We start from the raw sequence: 18,229 nt of genomic DNA on the forward strand, positions 1-18,229 counted from the left end.
TAGCTAGCGTTTGGTGTCCCTAACAGCCTGTCCCTGCTCCACACAGCAACCTCTCCCTACACTGGCAAAACACTGAATGTAAAATGGCGACCAGATCAGGTTTATTTATAAGGTAGGGGGTATGTCCATGTGCTGAAACATCTCAATTGGCTGTCCTGTACCACATGAGGGATGTGTCATGGGTCAAAGTTCTTCACAATGTAAAAGAATATGGCGGGCGCGAATATCTCCATATGTTCACATGTTTGGCAAATCGTGAACACGCAAAGTTCGCCGCAAAATGACCGCCGGGAGAACCGCAAGGCCATCTCTAGTTGTCGGCACTGCGTCAAGGAAGGCTGAGCCATGCGCCCATGGCATATGTGTTCAATCTGGTTGTCAAACTGTTCCTGAAGACTTCCACCCATCTGCAAGATATCCTATAAATGCCCAGGAAACTTTGCATGCACTTCAGCCACTCATACACAGCAAAGCACACCCTCCTTGAGCTGCAGTGGCAGAATGGCATCTCCCAACATACCTTTTGGAATTCCACCCTCCATATGTTGGACCGACTGTAGGAACAGAGAAAGGCCATCAACGATTTCTTGATGATCAAAGCAGATAGGAGTACTCCCCTTTGTAACTTCGATGTCAGCCAGTGGCAGCTCATGTGTGACACCTGCCATTTGCTCAGGCCCTTTGAGGAGGCCACATTATTTGTCAGTCGCCAGGACTACGGGATGAACGCCATCATTCCACTGCTTCATGTCCTGTAACAGATGCTGGGGAATATGGCTTGTCAGGGGACTGGAGACGTGGCGCCTAGATCTCACAGCCACGTGAGCCCTGTGGGGGCTGAACTGGAAGAGGAGGAGGAGGGAGAGAAGAACATTGGAGCACAGGCAATATGTAGCCAATTGAGTGTTTTTTCTACTGCGGTGACAGGAGAGGAGGAGCAGGAGCAGCCGGAGGAACAAGAGGGCAATGAGGAAGATGAGACAGAGGACCCAGACACACCATGGCAGTATGCAGTGGAGATGGATGCAGGCAATCCCTCAGAGTCACTTGCACAAATGGCCCGCTGCATTCTCACTTGTTTGCGTAGCGACAGCAGAATTGTCACCATTCGGCAGAGGGACGACTTCTGGTTCTCCACCATGTTGGACCTCGCTACCGTTCCAAAATGGGGGCCTTTTTTAGACCCACTGAGAGGGAGGACAAACTGAAGTACTACAGAGACATCCTATGTAGTCAGTTGGCCTCTGCCTATCTGCGCCATCGTCCATCCTCTCGTAGGTCTGATCGGTGGGGCACTCTGCACTCACATTCCACTGCCATGGCTGCTGGGGAGGGGTGTGGTGGCGGGAACTGTAGCAGCTCCATCAGCAGCAGCCTGAGTCTAGAGTCCATGATGAGCAGCTTTCTTCACACGCATAGTGAAGAAACTACTCACCAGCAGCAGCATGCAGACCTGGAGCAGGACCTGAACCAGCAGGTGGTGGCATACTTGCACAGCACCCTGCCACCCTACATTGAATATCCGCTGGACTACTGGGCAGCCAAACTGGATTTTTGTCCGCAACTGGCAGAGTTTGCCCTGGAAAAGTCCTGCTCGGCCAGTAGTGTGGCATAGGAGCGTTTAGCGCGGCGGGGGCCACAGTTACCACAAGGAGAACTCGCCAATCCACCCAAAATGTTGAGAGACTGACCTTTGTCAAAATGAATTAGGCGTAGATCAGCCAGGATTTCCACCCACCAATGCCTGATGCATCAGATTAGATCGTCCATGCTGCCTCACCCTTCTGGTTACCTGCCTTCTGGCCACCTGCCTCAGCTACTATTCTGATGCTGCCACCCACCTGATGCCACACATCTGATGCCGAGGGCTCCTTTTTACACCCACTATCGTCAGTGGGTACTGTTAGTGCCACCTACCTCCCCACTCTGTCACCGGGTCATCCTGTGGTCTCCTGATGCTGCTGCCACCTCCACACTATGTCAACTTGGCACTTTGCGGACTTCTGATGCTGCTGCCACTTCCACACTCTGTCATTGTTCCACTCTGTGGTCTCCTGATGCTGCTGCTACCTCCACACTATGTCACCTGTCCACTCTGTGGTCTCCTGATGCTGCTGCTACCTCAACACTATGTCAACTTGCCACTCTGTGGCCTTCTCATGCTGCTGCTGTCAGCTCCACACTCTGTCATTGTGCCACTCTTTAGCCCCCTCATGCTGCTGCTGAGCCACCTCCACAATATGTCACCTTACCACTCTGTGGTCTCCTGATGATGCTGCCACTTCCACATTATGTCATTGATGCACTCTTTGGTCTCTTGATGCTGCTGCCACCTCCACACTCTGTCATTATGCCACTCTGTGGTCTCCTGATGCTGCTGCCACCTCCAAACTATGTTAACTTGCCACTCTGTGGTCTCCTGATGCTGCTGCCACCTCCACACTATGTCACCTATCCACTCTGTGGTCTGATGATGCTGCTGCTACCTCACCACTATGTCACCTTGCCACTCTGTGGCCTCCTCATACTGCTGCTGCCACCTCCACACTGTGTCATTGTGCCACTCTGTGGCCTTCTCATGCTGCTGCTACTGCCAGCTCCAAACTATGTCACCTTGCCACTCTGTGGTCTCCTAATGCTGCTGCCACCTACACACTATGTCATTGGGTCACTCTGTGGACTTCTCATGCTGTTCCCACCCTCCCTACTTCATGACTGGGCCACTATTTTGCCTTTTTGGCCTGGTTGACATCATCATTTATTTGACCCTTCTTCTAATCTGTCAGAAGGAAGGAAAAATGAGACACACAACAGATCCTGTCTGTGGAGCAGCTGTAAGGCCTGTATGGTCTCATCAGAATTGGCTTATGATTTGGTAGCCAAAAGCAGGAGTGGGTACAAAACACAGAAGACATGCAAATATTCCATTCACGTGTCATCTCTGCTTTAGATCCATTCCTGTTTTTTATTTGGCATTAGCAATACTGATGGATTTCCAACCAAATGCTGACCGAGTGAAGGCGGATGCTAAACAGACAGGATCCATTTTTGGGGGGCAAAATAATCAGTGACGTCAACACTAACTTACTGCTGCCGCCCTCTCCACTCTGTCAGGGGGGCTCTACTTGTATAAGTGTTTAATACAACAGGTTCTGTAGACATCTATGTGGAATCAGCTGATGACGGTGTAAAGGAAGGATGTTGGGCCTCTGCACGGATCATTATACCTAAGTCTAATCTCAACATGTAAGGCTGAGTTCACACTTGAGTTATTTGGTCAGTTTTGGCCCCCGTAACTGCCCAAAGCAGTGAAATGTGCACTGATTCTAAGAGTGACGCCTGTCATCTGCATGTCATACTGACTCACAGTATTGTGTCACTACCACAGCAGACTCACTATGTGTGTTGCTGCAAGGCACAGTGTTCAAAACCAGTATGCAGGCTCTATGCAGCCAGGAAATAGCTGTTTTTAACACGATTCGCCACAAATTAATTCGGATATTATCGAATCATTTCAGAAAATTTGTCAAACCACCAAAAATGTGGAGAGACTGACCTTTTTCAAGATGAATCAGTCATGGATCAGCCAGGATTTTCACCCACCAATGCCTGAGGCATCAGATTAGATCATCCATGCTGCCTCACCTAAACCTTGACAAAAGAGACCCGTTTCTTCTGGCTACCTGCCTCAGCTACTATTCTGATGCTGCCACCCACCTGATGCCACACATCTGATGCCGAGGGCTCCTTTTCACACCCACTATCGTCAGCGGGTACTGTTAGTGCCACCTACCTCCCCACTCTGTCACCGGGTCATTCTGTGGTCTCCTGATGCTGCTGCCACCTCCACACTATGTCAACTTGGCACTTTGCGGACTTCTGATGCTGCTGCCACTTCCACACTCTATCATTGTTCCACTCTGTGGTCTCCTGATGCTGCTGCTACCTCCACACTATGTCACCTGTCCACTCTGTGGTCTCCTGATGCTGCTGCTACCTCAACACTATGTCAACTTGCCACTCTGTGGCCTTCTCATGCTGCTGCTGTCAGCTCCACACTCTGTCATTGTGCCACTCTTTAGCCCCCTCATGCTGCTGCTGAGCCACCTCCACAAAATGTCACCTTACCACTCTGTGGTCTCCTGATGATGCTGCCACTTCCACATTATGTCATTGATGCACTCTTTGGTCTCTTGATGCTGCTGCCACCTCCACACTCTGTCATTATGCCACTCTGTGGTCTCCTGATGCTGCTGCCACCTCCAAACTATGTTAACTTGCCACTCTGTGGTCTCCTGATGCTGCTGCCACCTCCACACTATGTCACCTATCCACTCTGTGGTCTGATGATACTGCTGCTACCTCACCACTATGTCACCTTGCCACTCTGTGGCCTCCTCATACTGCTGCTGCCACCTCCACACTGTGTCATTGTGCCACTCTGTGGCCTTCTCATGCTGCTGCTACTGCCAGCTCCAAACTATGTCACCTTGCCACTCTGTGGTCTCCTGATGCTGCTGACACCTCAACACTATGTCATCTTGCCACTCTGTGGTCTCCTAATGCTGCTGCCACCTACACACTATGTCATTGGGTCACTCTGTGGACTTCTCATGCTGTTCCCACCCTCCCTACTTCATGACTGGGCCACTATTTTGCCTTTTTGGCCTGGTTGACATCATCATTTATTTGACCCTTCTTCTAATCTGTCAGAAGGAAGGAAAAATGAGACACACAACAGATCCTGTCTGTGGAACAGCTGTAAGGCCTGTATGGTCTCATCAGAATTGGCTTATGATTTGGTAGCCAAAAGCAGGAGTGGGTACAAAACACAGAAGACATGCAAATATTCCATTCACGTGTCATCTCTGCTTTAGATCCATTCCTGTTTTTTATTTGGCATTAGCAATACTGATGGATTTCCAACCAAATACTGACCGAGTGAAGGCGGATGCTAAACAGACAGGACCCATTTTTGGGGGGCAAAATAATCAGTGACGTCAACACTAACTTACTGCTGCCGCCCTCTCCACTCTGTCAGGGGGGCTCTACTTGTATAAGTGTTTAATACAACAGGTTCTGTAGACATCTATGTGGAATCAGCTGATGACGGTGTAAAGGAAGGATGTTGGGCCTCTGCACGGATCATTATACCTAAGTCTAATCTCAACATGTAAGGCTGAGTTCACACTTGAGTTATTTGGTCAGTTTTGGCCCCCGTAACTGCCCAAAGCAGTGAAATGTGCACTGATTCTAAGAGTGACGCCTGTCATCTGCATGTCATACTGACTCACAGTATTGTGTCACTACCACAGCAGACTCACTATGTGTGTTGCTGCAAGGCACAGTGTTCAAAACCAGTATGCAGGCTCTATGCAGCCAGGAAATAGCTGTTTTTAACACGATTCGCCACAAATTAATTCGGATATTATCGAATCATTTCAGAAAATTTGTCAAACCACCAAAAATGTGGAGAGACTGACCTTTTTCAAGATGAATCAGTCATGGATCAGCCAGGATTTTCACCCACCAATGCCTGAGGCATCAGATTAGATCATCCATGCTGCCTCACCTAAACCTTGACAAAAGAGACCCGTTTCTTCTGGCTACCTGCCTCAGCTACTATTCTGATGCTGCCACCCACCTGATGCCACACATCTGATGCCGAGGGCTCCTTTTCACACCCACTATCGTCAGCGGGTACTGTTAGTGCCACCTACCTCCCCACTCTGTCACCGGGTCATTCTGTGGTCTCCTGATGCTGCTTCCACCTCCACACTATGTCAACTTGGCACTTTGCGGACTTCTGATGCTGCTGCCACTTCCACACTCTGTCATTGTTCCACTCTGTGGTCTCCTGATGCTGCTGCTACCTCCACACTATGTCACCTGTCCACTCTGTGGTCTCCTGATGCTGCTGCTACCTCAACACTATGTCAACTTGCCACTCTGTGGCCTTCTCATGCTGCTGCTGTCAGCTCCACACTCTGTCATTGTGCCACTCTTTAGCCCCCTCATGCTGCTGCTGAGCCACCTCCACAATATGTCACCTTACCACTCTGTGGTCTCCTGATAATGCTGCCACTTCCACATTATGTCATTGATGCACTCTTTGGTCTCTTGATGCTGCTGCCACCTTCACACTCTGTCATTATGCCACTCTGTGGTCTCCTGATGCTGCTGCCACCTCCAAACTATGTCAACTTGCCACTCTGTGGTCTCCTGATGCTGCTGCCACCTCCACACTATGTCACCTATCCACTCTGTGGTTTGATGATGCTGCTGCTACCTCACCACTATGTCACCTTGCCACTCTGTGGCCTCCTCATACTGCTGCTGCCACCTCCACACTGTGTCATTGTGCCACTCTGTGGCCTTCTCATGCTGCTGCTACTGCCAGCTCCAAACTATGTCACCTTGCCACTCTGTGGTCTCCTGATGCTGCTGACACCTCCACACTATGTCATCTTGCCACTCTGTGGTCTCCTAATGCTGCTGCCACCTACACACTATGTCATTGGGTCACTCTGTGGACTTCTCATGCTGTTCCCACCCTCCCTACTTCATGACTGGGCCACTATTTTGCCTTTTTGGCCTGGTTGACATCATCATTTATTTGACCCTTCTTCTAATCTGTCAGAAGGAAGGAAAAATGAGACACACAACAGATCCTGTCTGTGGAGCAGCTGTAAGGCCTGTATGGTCTCATCAGAATTGGCTTATGATTTGGTAGCCAAAAGCAGGAGTGGGTACAAAACACAGAAGACATGCAAATATTCCATTCACGTGTCATCTCTGCTTTAGATCCATTCCTGTTTTTTATTTGGCATTAGCAATACTGATGGATTTCCAACCAAATGCTGACCGAGTGAAGGCGGATGCTAAACAGACAGGATCCATTTTTGGGGGGCAAAATAATCAGTGACGTCAACACTAACTTACTGCTGCCGCCCTCTCCACTCTGTCAGGGGGGCTCTACTTGTATAAGTGTTTAATACAACAGGTTCTGTAGACATCTATGTGGAATCAGCTAATGACGGTGTAAAGGAAGGATGTTGGGCCTCTGCACGGATCATTATACCTGAGTCTAATCTCAACATGTAAGGCTGAGTTCACACTTGAGTTATTTGGTCAGTTTTGGCCCCCGTAACTGCCCAAAGCAGTGAAATGTGCACTGATTCTAAGAGTGACGCCTGTCATCTGCATGTCATACTGACTCACAGTATTGTGTCACTACCACACCAGACTCACTATGTGTGTTGCTGCAAGGCACAGTGTTCAAAACCAGTATGCAGGCTCTATGCAGCCAGGAAATAGCTGTTTTTAACACGATTCGCCACAAATTAATTCGGATATTATCGAATCATTTCAGAAAATTTGTCAAACCACCAAAAATGTGGAGAGACTGACCTTTTTCAAGATGAATCAGTCATGGATCAGCCAGGATTTTGACCCACCAATGCCTGAGGCTACAGATTAGATCATCCATACTGCCTTACCTAAACCTTGACAAAAGAGACCAGTTTCTTCTGGCTACCTGCCTCAGCTACTATTCTGATGCTGCCACCCACCTGATGCCACACATCTAATGCCAAGTGCTCCTTCTTGCACCCACCATCATCAGGGGGTACTGTTAGTGCCACCTATCTCCCCACTCTGTCACCGGGTCACTCAATGGATCCTGTCTGTGGAGCAGCTGTAAGGCCTGTATGGTCCTATCAAAATTGGCTTATGATTTGGTAGCCAAAAGCAGGAGTGGATGCAAAACACAGAATAAATGCACATATTCCATTCACGTGTCATCTCTGCTTTGGATCAATTCCTGTTTTTTTGGGCATTAGCAATACTGATGGATTACTGACCAAATGCTGACCGAGTGAAGGCGAATGCTCAACAGACAGTTTCCGTTTTTTGGGGGCAAAATAATCAGTGATGTCAGCATAAACTTACTGCAAACACCCTCTCCACTCAGTCAGGGGGGCTCTACTTGTATAAGTGTTTAATATAACAAGTTCTGTAGACATCTATGTGGAATCAGCTGACGATGGTGTAAAAGAAGTGCGCTCTTTCAGGCTATGGTAGGATCTTGGGCCTTTGCACAGTTCTTTATACCTGACGCTAACATCAACCTGTAAGGCTGAGTTCACATTTGAGTTATTTGGTCAGTTTTGGCCACGTAACTGCCCAAATAAGTGAAGTGTGTAGTCATTCTAAGAGCGACACCTGTCATCTGCATGTCATACTGACTCACAGTACTGTTTGACTACCACAGCAGACTCGCTATGTGTGTTGCTGCAAGGCACAGTGTTCTACACCACTATGCAGGCTCTCTGCAGACAGGAAATAGCTGTTTTTAACGCAATTCACCATCAATTAATTCGGATCAAATTGTTTCAGAAATTTCGTCGAACAGACAGAATCAAATTTTTTAGAAATTTGTTTATCTCCAATATTTAGTAAAGGATTATTTTTATGTGAATGCTGAATAATCATCTAAAATTGGAATTGAACATCAATATCAGATCGGTAGGGATTGGACTGCTGATGAGATGTATGGAAACAGGCTTCACAGCTTCATGCAATGTGTCGTGGATAGGTCTGGTAAATGCTATAAATCAAGTGACACTGTGATATAAGCCTTTTCATTTAGATACCTACACTCACCTAAAGAATTATTAGGAACACCATACTAATACGGTGTTGGATCCCCTTTTGCCTTCAGAACTGACTTAATTCTACGTGGCATTGATTCAACAAGGTGCTGATAGCATTCTTTAGAAATGTTGGCCCATATTGATAGGATAGCATCTTGCAGTTGATGGAGATTTGAGGGATGCACATCAAGTGCACGAAGCTCCCATTCTACCACATCCCAAAGATGCTCTATTGGGTTGAGATCTGGTGACTGTGGGGGCCATTTTAGTACAGTGAACTCATTGTCATGTTCAAGAAACCAATTTGAAATGATTCGAGCTTTGTGACATGGTGCATTATCCTGCTGGAAGTAGCCTTCAGAGGATGGATACATGTTCTCATTCTGTTTATGCCAAATTCGGACTCTACCATTTGAATGTCTCAACAGAAATCGAGACTCATCAGACCAGGCAACATTTTTCCAGTCTTCAACAGTCCAGTTTTGGTGAGCTCGTGCAAATTGTAGCCTCTTTTTCCTATTTGTAGTGGAGATGAGTGGTACCCGGTGGGGTCTTCTGCTGTTGTAGCCCATCCGCCTCAAGGTTGGCTTCACAAATGATTTGCTGCATACCTTGGTTGTAACGATGTGGTTATTTCAGTCAACGTTGCTCTTCTATCGGCTTGAATCAGTCGGCCCATTTTCCTCTGACCTCTAGCATCCACAAGGCATTTTTGCCCACAGGACTGCCGCATACTGGATGTTTTTCCCTTTTCACACCATTCTTTGTAAACCCTAGAAATGGTTGTGCGTGAAAATCCCAGTACATGAGCAGATTGTGAAATACTCAGACCGGCCCGTCTGGCGACAACAACCATGCCACGCTCAAAATTGCTTAAATCACCTTTCTTTCCCATTCTGACATTCAGTTTGGAGTTCAGGAGATTGTCTTGACCAGGACCACCCCCCTAAATGCATTGAAGCAACTGCCATGTGATTGGTTGACTAGATTATTGCATAAATGAGAAATAGAACAGGTGTTCCTAATAATTATTTAGGTGAGTGTATAAATACATATTAAAACTCAAATAAAACCTGATGAATTATCAGTCCTGAAAGGTGTAGTCACAAATAGTGTGTGCTATTTGAGGTAGAGTTTTGTAATTGAAATGAAGTACAATGAGACAGGTGTAAGCATGATATAGAATTTTATTGCATAAAAGCATACTAAAATACAGGGCAGCACTTGACATAATAAAAGAAAAGGTCAAAAACAACTTAGGTTTCCCCACATCGATCCAAAGACAACTTCAATCACTGTTTGAATGCTTGCAAGTGTGAAGGCAAGTCATTTTTTTGCAAGCTCCAAACCTTATGTGAAAGAAATATTAATATAATAACTTCTCTTAAATAAGGCAAAAGGTCCCAAAACAAAAAAACAACTTAAACATCTATTCAGATGGCACAGATTCTAGATTTCAAATGCCGTAAGCAAATTCTTAGCACTAATGATAAGAACAAAACTTGTTAAGACAGAGGACAAGCATACTTGTAGATTGATGTGATCTTTGTCTATTTACACAATGTCTGAGTGTTATATGTAAATGTAAACAGTTATTATTATTATTACTATTATTAATAAGATCCTTGGCATTGTATTGGTACGCATTTTAAAATACTTAAAAGTCTTTATGAAATGTTCACATGCCCTGACGCACCTACAGTATATTCAAGATGGTTTTCATTGCAGCATACCATAGCTGCCTAAATCTTATTCCAGTGTTCAAGTATCCATGTAAAATATGTCCAAGCAGATAAAGTGCAAAGTTTGTAGGGTTTATATAAGCAGTGGTTAGGCCTCTGTGAAAAACAAACCCATATATACAGTCAATACATTTCAACAATCAGTGTTGTGTTCAGATATATCTTTCTTTCTGTGAAACATAGATAGTTACACACGTAAGAAAATAAATATTGTTCTTCCGGTTCCAATGCCTACGGTATATCAGGTGCAGAGTAGATAAATTACTTATACTTTGGTTAATGCAAATTCAGTATAAATACTCATGGCTTAGCATCAGACCAGCATTTTTTAGTTCAGTACATTCTACTGGTTTGGTAGAGGAAAAGTTCACACAGATGGTATCCGCACACAGATATGCACACTATGATGCGTAGCCCTTGCAGCTAACACACTGACAATGGCTGTTTAGTTCAATGGCGCAAGTGGAAGAATAATCATAGTGTCCATCAGGTGTATACCTTGATACATAGTGCACATCCATGTCTGTGTTCATTTTTGGGTATGAATAACTGAATTTATTATGAATATAGAGCTATGTGTGAATTCATAACGATGACATAGAAATTAGATTACATCTAGTAACGTGCCCTGAATCCTTTATTGGAGGTATAGTATTGCATTATGACAGATAACATTGGCTGTTCAAACCAAGTAACACTTTTTAAAATGGTTATGAGGTACAAAGATATCAATGACCTATCCTCCAATTCGAAATTGCGGCGTCTCCTTTGCAGCAATGACAAAGTGTAATCACACTGCGCCGCCTCTACAAGCACTTGCTCAAGCGCTGCTATCTCTTCAAACGACTGATTGGTGGGGGTGCCAGGAGTTGGATCTCTGCCAATCTGGTATTGAGGACCTCTCCTCAGGATAGGTCATGAATATCTTCGCACTGCACAACTCTTTTAACTCAGATATGTATTAAATTAGAACTCCAATAAAATATATTGTGGGGATGACTGTCCATGTACTTCTGCAGAAAAGCCTGTTTTATGCCCATGGTACAGTAGGCTGGAGGTTGCTTGGTGTCTTCGAGAGGTCTCTATTTTAGCAAATTTTCTCAATTGTCATTTCTGGCTGTTACTTCAGTTGCTACAAGTTTTCTGTCATACAGGACTGCAGGAAGTTTAGGGGCCTGGCCAAATACGTACAGATGTAGAAAACATTAACCTGACATGTTTAATACACTGTTGCAAAAAACTTTAAACACATTAAAACAATTGGAAAAAACGGGTAAAAGTTTTATGGAACTGTGTACTTAATGTGTTGTGTCAAGCTAACGTTTGCTGCATCTGTAGTTGTCCAATCCAAACTTTTTTTTTTTCTTTTTAGGGTGAAATGTATGAACCCTTTGAAACTGGGTTCCTTGGGTAGGAGAGTGGTAGTAGAAATAATATCCCAGTTACACTATTTGGATGCTGTCACTTTTTTTAAAGAAAGTTTTGACATGTAATAGGGACATGTCCAGAGGGTTTATATCAGTTGGAATTTGCAGCAGTTAAAAAGATACAGTGCCCAGTTGAGGTATATCAAGGACCCCATCCATTTACCTGAAAGGGGCCCTGAAATTTCTGATGGTGACCCTGGTCCCATGAGATCCTAAACTAGTCTACATGTATTTAAGATAATAAGAAAATATTAGTTTCACTATGTAGGCAGCTCAAGATCTGTGGAATATGTACAACATGGTACCACAAAAGGTTTTGGTGCCATTCACACAGCTCACTTAATATGCATAAACAGAGTTCTCATTTAATATTTCTATATGCACGCACAGTCCAAATTTATACTGAGTCAACCTTGACTTGATTATTGTTTGTTAACATTGGTGATGGTTTGCTTTTAATCTTCTCTGCTCCATCATTAGAACTTTCTTGAAAGAAAAACTTTGCAGTACAAATAGAGATGATAATCCTCTTGTATTCTCTCCTGAAGTTTTGGTTCAGGAGGCCATATATGATGGCATTAAGGCAACTGTTGAAATATGCCATGTAATAACTGCCAACAAACAACCATTCTGGGATTCTAGGTAGAATCGTGTCTGGGTTCACAGCAACAGCCAAACCTATAAAGTTCAATGGAGCCCAGCAGACTGCGAATAACACAAATACCACAAACATTGTCAAAAAGTTCCTGAAGTCATGAGGTTTCAGTTTGGGCTTGTTATCTGGTTTCACCCTGCGTCTCACTTGAATAACCAAGATCCATATACGTAAGTAGCAAAAAGTTACTATGGTAATTGGGAGTATAAAATGGAAAAACACCACTGCTATGGTGTACGCTGAACTAACAGACTGTGAGAATGTACAAGAGTAGATCCGAGCATCATATTGTAATGATCCAACAAATAAATTTGGCACAATGGCAATGAATGTTAGCATCCAGATCAAAATCACATAGAACAATGAATTTTTGTCACTGTACAATTTGTCATATTTGAGGCTATGACAAATGTAGCAATAGCGGTTGATTGCGACCCCGGCAATGTTGAATATAGATCCTATGACACTTATTCCCATTAAGAATCCACTAATTTGGCAATGGAGGTATCCAAGGTTCCATCCTTTTCGAAATATTGATGTCACTACCAAGGGGTATGGGTAAATAGCCACCACCAAGTCTGCCACAGCCAGGCTTACGACAAATATATTTCCTGCAACAACAAAAAACACACACACTTATAAAAATATATACTGTATGCTTAGTTCTCATAATAATTGTAGTTCATATGCATCATATATTATCACTTAAACAAAAGGGATCTATCATAGAAATCATTAGGTTACACTGCAAAATTCTAAATGCATAAAGTAATTTTTTAATTTCTTTTACACATTAAAATTGTACTAGGTAAGAAACATCATCATTTATAATATTTACACAAAGTCAATATAAATCTTTATTTATTTTTTTGTAAAATAGTGTGACTCAATGGACTAGTAGTCCTCACTCACTCAACAAGTTCCATAGTTCTTTAAAAAAGGATTTTGTTTCTTAGGCGTTGTTTTCTTGTCTGTAATGACAAGGTGGGCAGTAGAGAAGAAGCTAATGTATGCAAAATGCACCACCTATTGCATGTTTGAAACACCGAAAGCACTTCAGCCAGAGCTGCCCCTTGCTACAGTATGCAGCTCTGGCTGGTGAAATGGACTATAGTCTATAGCTATCATTTTAACATACCCTTACCTATAAGTCAGAGCATGGGGAGCTAAACAGCATGAAACTAAACTATTAAGAAAAAGAACTGTTGTACACATGTTTTGGCAAATAACAGTCCATAAGGATGGTAGTCCTCTAAAATCCACTAGATGTCTGAAAATGCAAAGGTTACTTTCATTGTATATATAAAGGTTACATTTGTATGTGATTAAACGCTTGAACAATTTCCCCTGTATAATGGAGATTAAATCCAAATTATCAACCATAATAACCCTAAATGATATAGGGGGATAGTGTTGAGCGCGAATATTCGAATCGCTAATTTTAATTGCGAATATTGCCACTTCGAGAATTTTCCAATATTTAGAATATAGTGCTATATATTCGTATTCGCGAATAGTGTTGAATATTCTAATCGCGAATTTATCATGAATATATTACATTGCTGATTTTCGCAATCAAGTAAACAATGACTGGAGATCACGAATTCTCGAATTTGCGAATTTATGGCGAATATTCAGCCAAAAATTTGCGAAATATTGTGAATTTGAATATTGCCTATGCTGCTCATCACTAAAGAGGAAATATTGTTCTATCAACTATAGACAAGGGGACACTAATTCCTATAAAGTAGTGTTGCTTCACACTATTCTGTATTGTATCACCAAGATGCCTCTGTACATAAAATAGCACGGAGTTGCTTTCAGGTAGGACTAGGACAGTATAAGTGTGGGGCTATTAGATGATCTCAGAAGTCCAATGGAGATTCACTGGGCATAGTATTGTGACCTCCAATATATATCTTCCTATCTTAATAACTCCATTTAGGAAAAGAGAGAGAATGGTCAAACAAATCACATTGCACAGCCAATCCTCTGTTTTTCAGCCATTTTGAACGGCTGTGCTATATAGTTTCTAAATGTCACATTGGTAAATCATCATTCTTGCTCACACACAACCATATCCCTAGTTTTATAACAGCCACTTGGAGAGGCTGCTTGTATTCTTTATGGTACCATACTGGTGGGTCATACACCACACACACTCTCACAAGGTCACTACATTACTCGCATCTTGTCATTGGATTTCCCTTGGTATAATGTGACTGATTATGCCCTATGTAAATGGGCTGCCTGTCAGACTGTCCCTAATACTTGGGTCAAAGTAGTGCTCACTATTAAAAACTGAACTGCTAAAGCTGCCTTGACATGTTTCTCCGCTTTACGCAGTGCCATCAGAGGTAACAGGGCTACTGCTTGTGTGCTGTGTACTGCTGGGACTTGCTTTCTATGTCAACCGTAACATCAGCAGTGATGTTCACCAATAATTTGGTGTGTTCTTAAGAGTGGCAATAGAAAGGGCTTATCATTACTAGAGATGGCCTTGCGGTTCGCCCAACGGTCATTTCGAGGCGAACTTTGCTCGTTCGCTGTTCGCCGAACGGGCGAACATATGGCGATATTCACGCCCGCCATATTCTTTTACATTGTGAAGAATTTTGACCCATGACACATCCATCAGGTGGTACAGGACAGCCAATTGAGACGTTTCAGCACATGGACATACCCCCTACCTTATAAATAAACCTGATCTGGGCGCCATTTTACATTCAGTCTATTGCCAGTGTAGGGAGAGGTTGCTGTGTGGAGCAGGGACAGACTGTTAGGGACAACAAACACTAGCTAATAGGGCCACAAAAGTCCTTTTAAGGACTGGTATAGGTGTGCTATCGATAGGGGTGGCTTACTGAGGGGTGTAATATACTTAAAATATATACTTTCTAACATAGAAAGTATATTATAGTGCATTGTATTGTGCAGCAGTTGTGTGCGGTTCTGCTGCGATACTGCAGCTACACAGAGTGCCAAACGCTATTGGAACAAATAATTTCTACTGGTGTGATATACCAGTTGCCCCCCAAAAAACTGATTAGGACAGGGGTGTTATATATCAATAATATACAGTCAGGTCCATAAATATTGGGACATAGACACAATTCTAACATTTTTGGCTCTATACAGCACCACAATGGATTTGAAATGAAACAAACAAGATGTGCTTTAACTGCAGACTGTCAGCTTTAATTTGAGGGTATTTACATCCAAATCAGGTGAACAGTGTAGGAATTACAACAGTTTGCATATGTGCCTCCCACTTGTTAGGGGACCAAAAGTAATGGGACAATTGGCTTCTCAGCTGTTCCATGGCCAGGTGTGTGTTATTCCCTCATTATCCCAATTACAATGAGCAGATAAAAGGTCTAGAGTTCATTTCAAGTGTGCTATTTGCATTTGGAATCTGTTGCTGTCAACTCTCAAGATGAGATCCAAAGAGCTGTCACTATCAGTGAAGCAAGCCATCATTAGGCTGAAAAAACAAAACAAACCCATCAGAGAGATAGCAAAAACATTAGGCGTGGCCAAAACAACTGTTTGGAACATTCTTAAAAAGAAAGAACGCATCGGGGAGCTCAGCAACACCAGACCCGGAAGACCATGGAAAACAACTGTGGTGGATGACCGAAGAATTCTTTCCCTGGTGAAGAAAACACCCTTCACAACAGTTGGCCAGATCAAGAACACTCTCCAGGAGGTTGGTGTATGTGTGTCAAAGTCAACAATCAAGAGAAGACTTCACCACAGTGAATACAGAGAGTTCACCACAAGATGTAAACTATTGGTGAGCCTCAAAAACAGGAAGGCCAGATAAGAGTTTGCCAAACGACATCTAAAAAAGCCTTCACAGTTCTGGAACAACATTCTATGGACAGATGAGACCAAGATCAACTTGTACCAGAGTGATGGGAAAAGAAGAGTATGGAGAAGGAAAGTAACTGCTCATGATCCTAAGCATACCACCTCATCAGTGAAGCATGGTGGTGGTAGTGTCATGGCGTGGGCATGTATGGCTGCCAATGGAACTGGTTCTCTTGTATTTATTGATGATGTGACTGCTGACAAAAGCAGCAGGGTGAATTCTGAAATGTTTCGGGCAATATTATCTGCTCATATTCAGCCAAATGCTTCCAAACTCATTGGACGGTGCTTCACAGTGCAGATGGACAATGACCCAAAGCATACTGCAAAAGCAACCAACGAGATTTTTAAGGGAAAGAAGTGCAATGTTATGCAATGGCCAAGTCAATCACCTGACCTGAATCTGATTGAGCATGCATTTCACTTGCTGAAGACAAAACTAAAGGGAAAATGCCCCAAGAACAAGCAGGAACTGAAGACAGTTGCAGTAGAGGCCTGGCAGAGCATTACCAGGGATGAAACCCAGTGTCTGGTGATGTCTATGCGTTCCAGACTTCAGGCTGTAATTGACTGCAAAGGATTTGCAACCAAGTATTAAAAAGTGAAAGTTTGATTTATGATTATTATTCTGTCCCATTACTTTTGGTCCCTTAACAAGTGGGAGGCACATATGCAAACTGCTGTCATTCCTACACCGTTCACCTGATTTGGATGTAAATACCATCACATTAAAGCTGACAGTCTGCAGTTAAAGCACATCTTGTTCGTTTCATTTAAAATCTATTGTGGTGGTGTATAGAGCCAAAAATGTAAGAATTGTGTCCATGTCCCAATATTTATGGACTTGACTGTACTTTCTATATAGTGCATTTAGGTAGTGCAGCATTTGTCTGTGGTTTTGCTGCGTTACCTCAGCTACAGATAGTGAAAAACACTATTTGAAAAAATAATTTCTACTGGTGTGATTAACCAAATGCCCCCCCCCCCAAAAAAAAACTCATTGAAGCAGGGGTGCCATATACCAGTAATATACTTTCTAAATAGTGCATTTAGGTAGTGCAGCATTTGTCTGCGGTTATGCTGCGTTTTACCGCATCTACACAGAGTGAAAAACACTATTTGAAGAAATAATATCTACTGGTGTGATTAACCAGTTGCCCCCCCCAAAAAAAACTGATTGAGACTTTTGTCACAGGGTCATTTTGAAAATGACAGGCAGAGGAAGAGGCAGGCCATTCCGTAGGGGTGGTAGGGGTCGGGCAGGTGCACCAGGCTGCAGCCTAAGTAAGAAGTTACAGAAGGTGCGTGCGATTACGTCAAAGGACGCACCAGACTTGGTTAAGTGGCTCACTCAGCCTTCTGCTTCTGCGCCCTCCTCATCCTCTCTATCTGCACCCTCTTCACTCTCTGCTGTGTGCACCCCAAAAAAAAACCACCACCACCATTTCCCCTCCGCTCGAGTCAGAGGAATTATTTTCCCATCCGTTACAAGACCTTACCGATGTGCAGTGGTGTACATACCAGGGTCGCAGGGGTCGCAGTTGCGACCGGGCCCGGCACTCCAGGGGGCCGGGCCACCTGTGGACCCCCCAGGCCGCTTTCAGGGGCCCCTCTTTACTCACATGTAATGGAGCGCTCTGATGGGGCCTGGCATGAAGTACAGTGGCCCCATCAGAGCGCTCCATGCCTCCATTACATGTATAATATGGGGGTGGGGGAGGCGGAGGGTCAAGGAAGAGGGGGGGGCCCGGGGGGGGGGGGAGCGCACACTCACTCACATCCGGGCCAGGCAGTTCCAGGGAAACCTCTCTGCTCCCTGCTTCACTGATCTTCAGAGCTCAGGAGCTCCCCCTGCTGGCCCGAGATCGCGCTGCTGGC

The 18,229-nt window shown here is 44.1% G+C and overlaps 1 protein-coding gene across 1 annotated transcript in view; it reads right to left on the bottom strand.

Annotated features, from left to right (window-relative positions):
* Window positions 1-11,072: 11,072 nt before the first annotated feature.
* Window positions 11,073-18,229, bottom strand: part of MTNR1A (melatonin receptor 1A) — a 329,285-nt gene continuing 322,128 nt past the window's right edge. The window contains exon 2 of the mRNA XM_040418763.1: window positions 11,073-13,089. Within this exon, the coding sequence (XP_040274697.1) occupies window positions 12,221-13,089 (869 nt within the window). The 3' untranslated portion in view covers window positions 11,073-12,220. The remainder of the gene's footprint in view (window positions 13,090-18,229) is intronic.

Source organism: Bufo bufo, chromosome 2 (genome assembly GCF_905171765.1).
Source record: "Bufo bufo chromosome 2, aBufBuf1.1, whole genome shotgun sequence".
Classification (NCBI taxonomy): domain Eukaryota; kingdom Metazoa; phylum Chordata; class Amphibia; order Anura; family Bufonidae; genus Bufo; species Bufo bufo.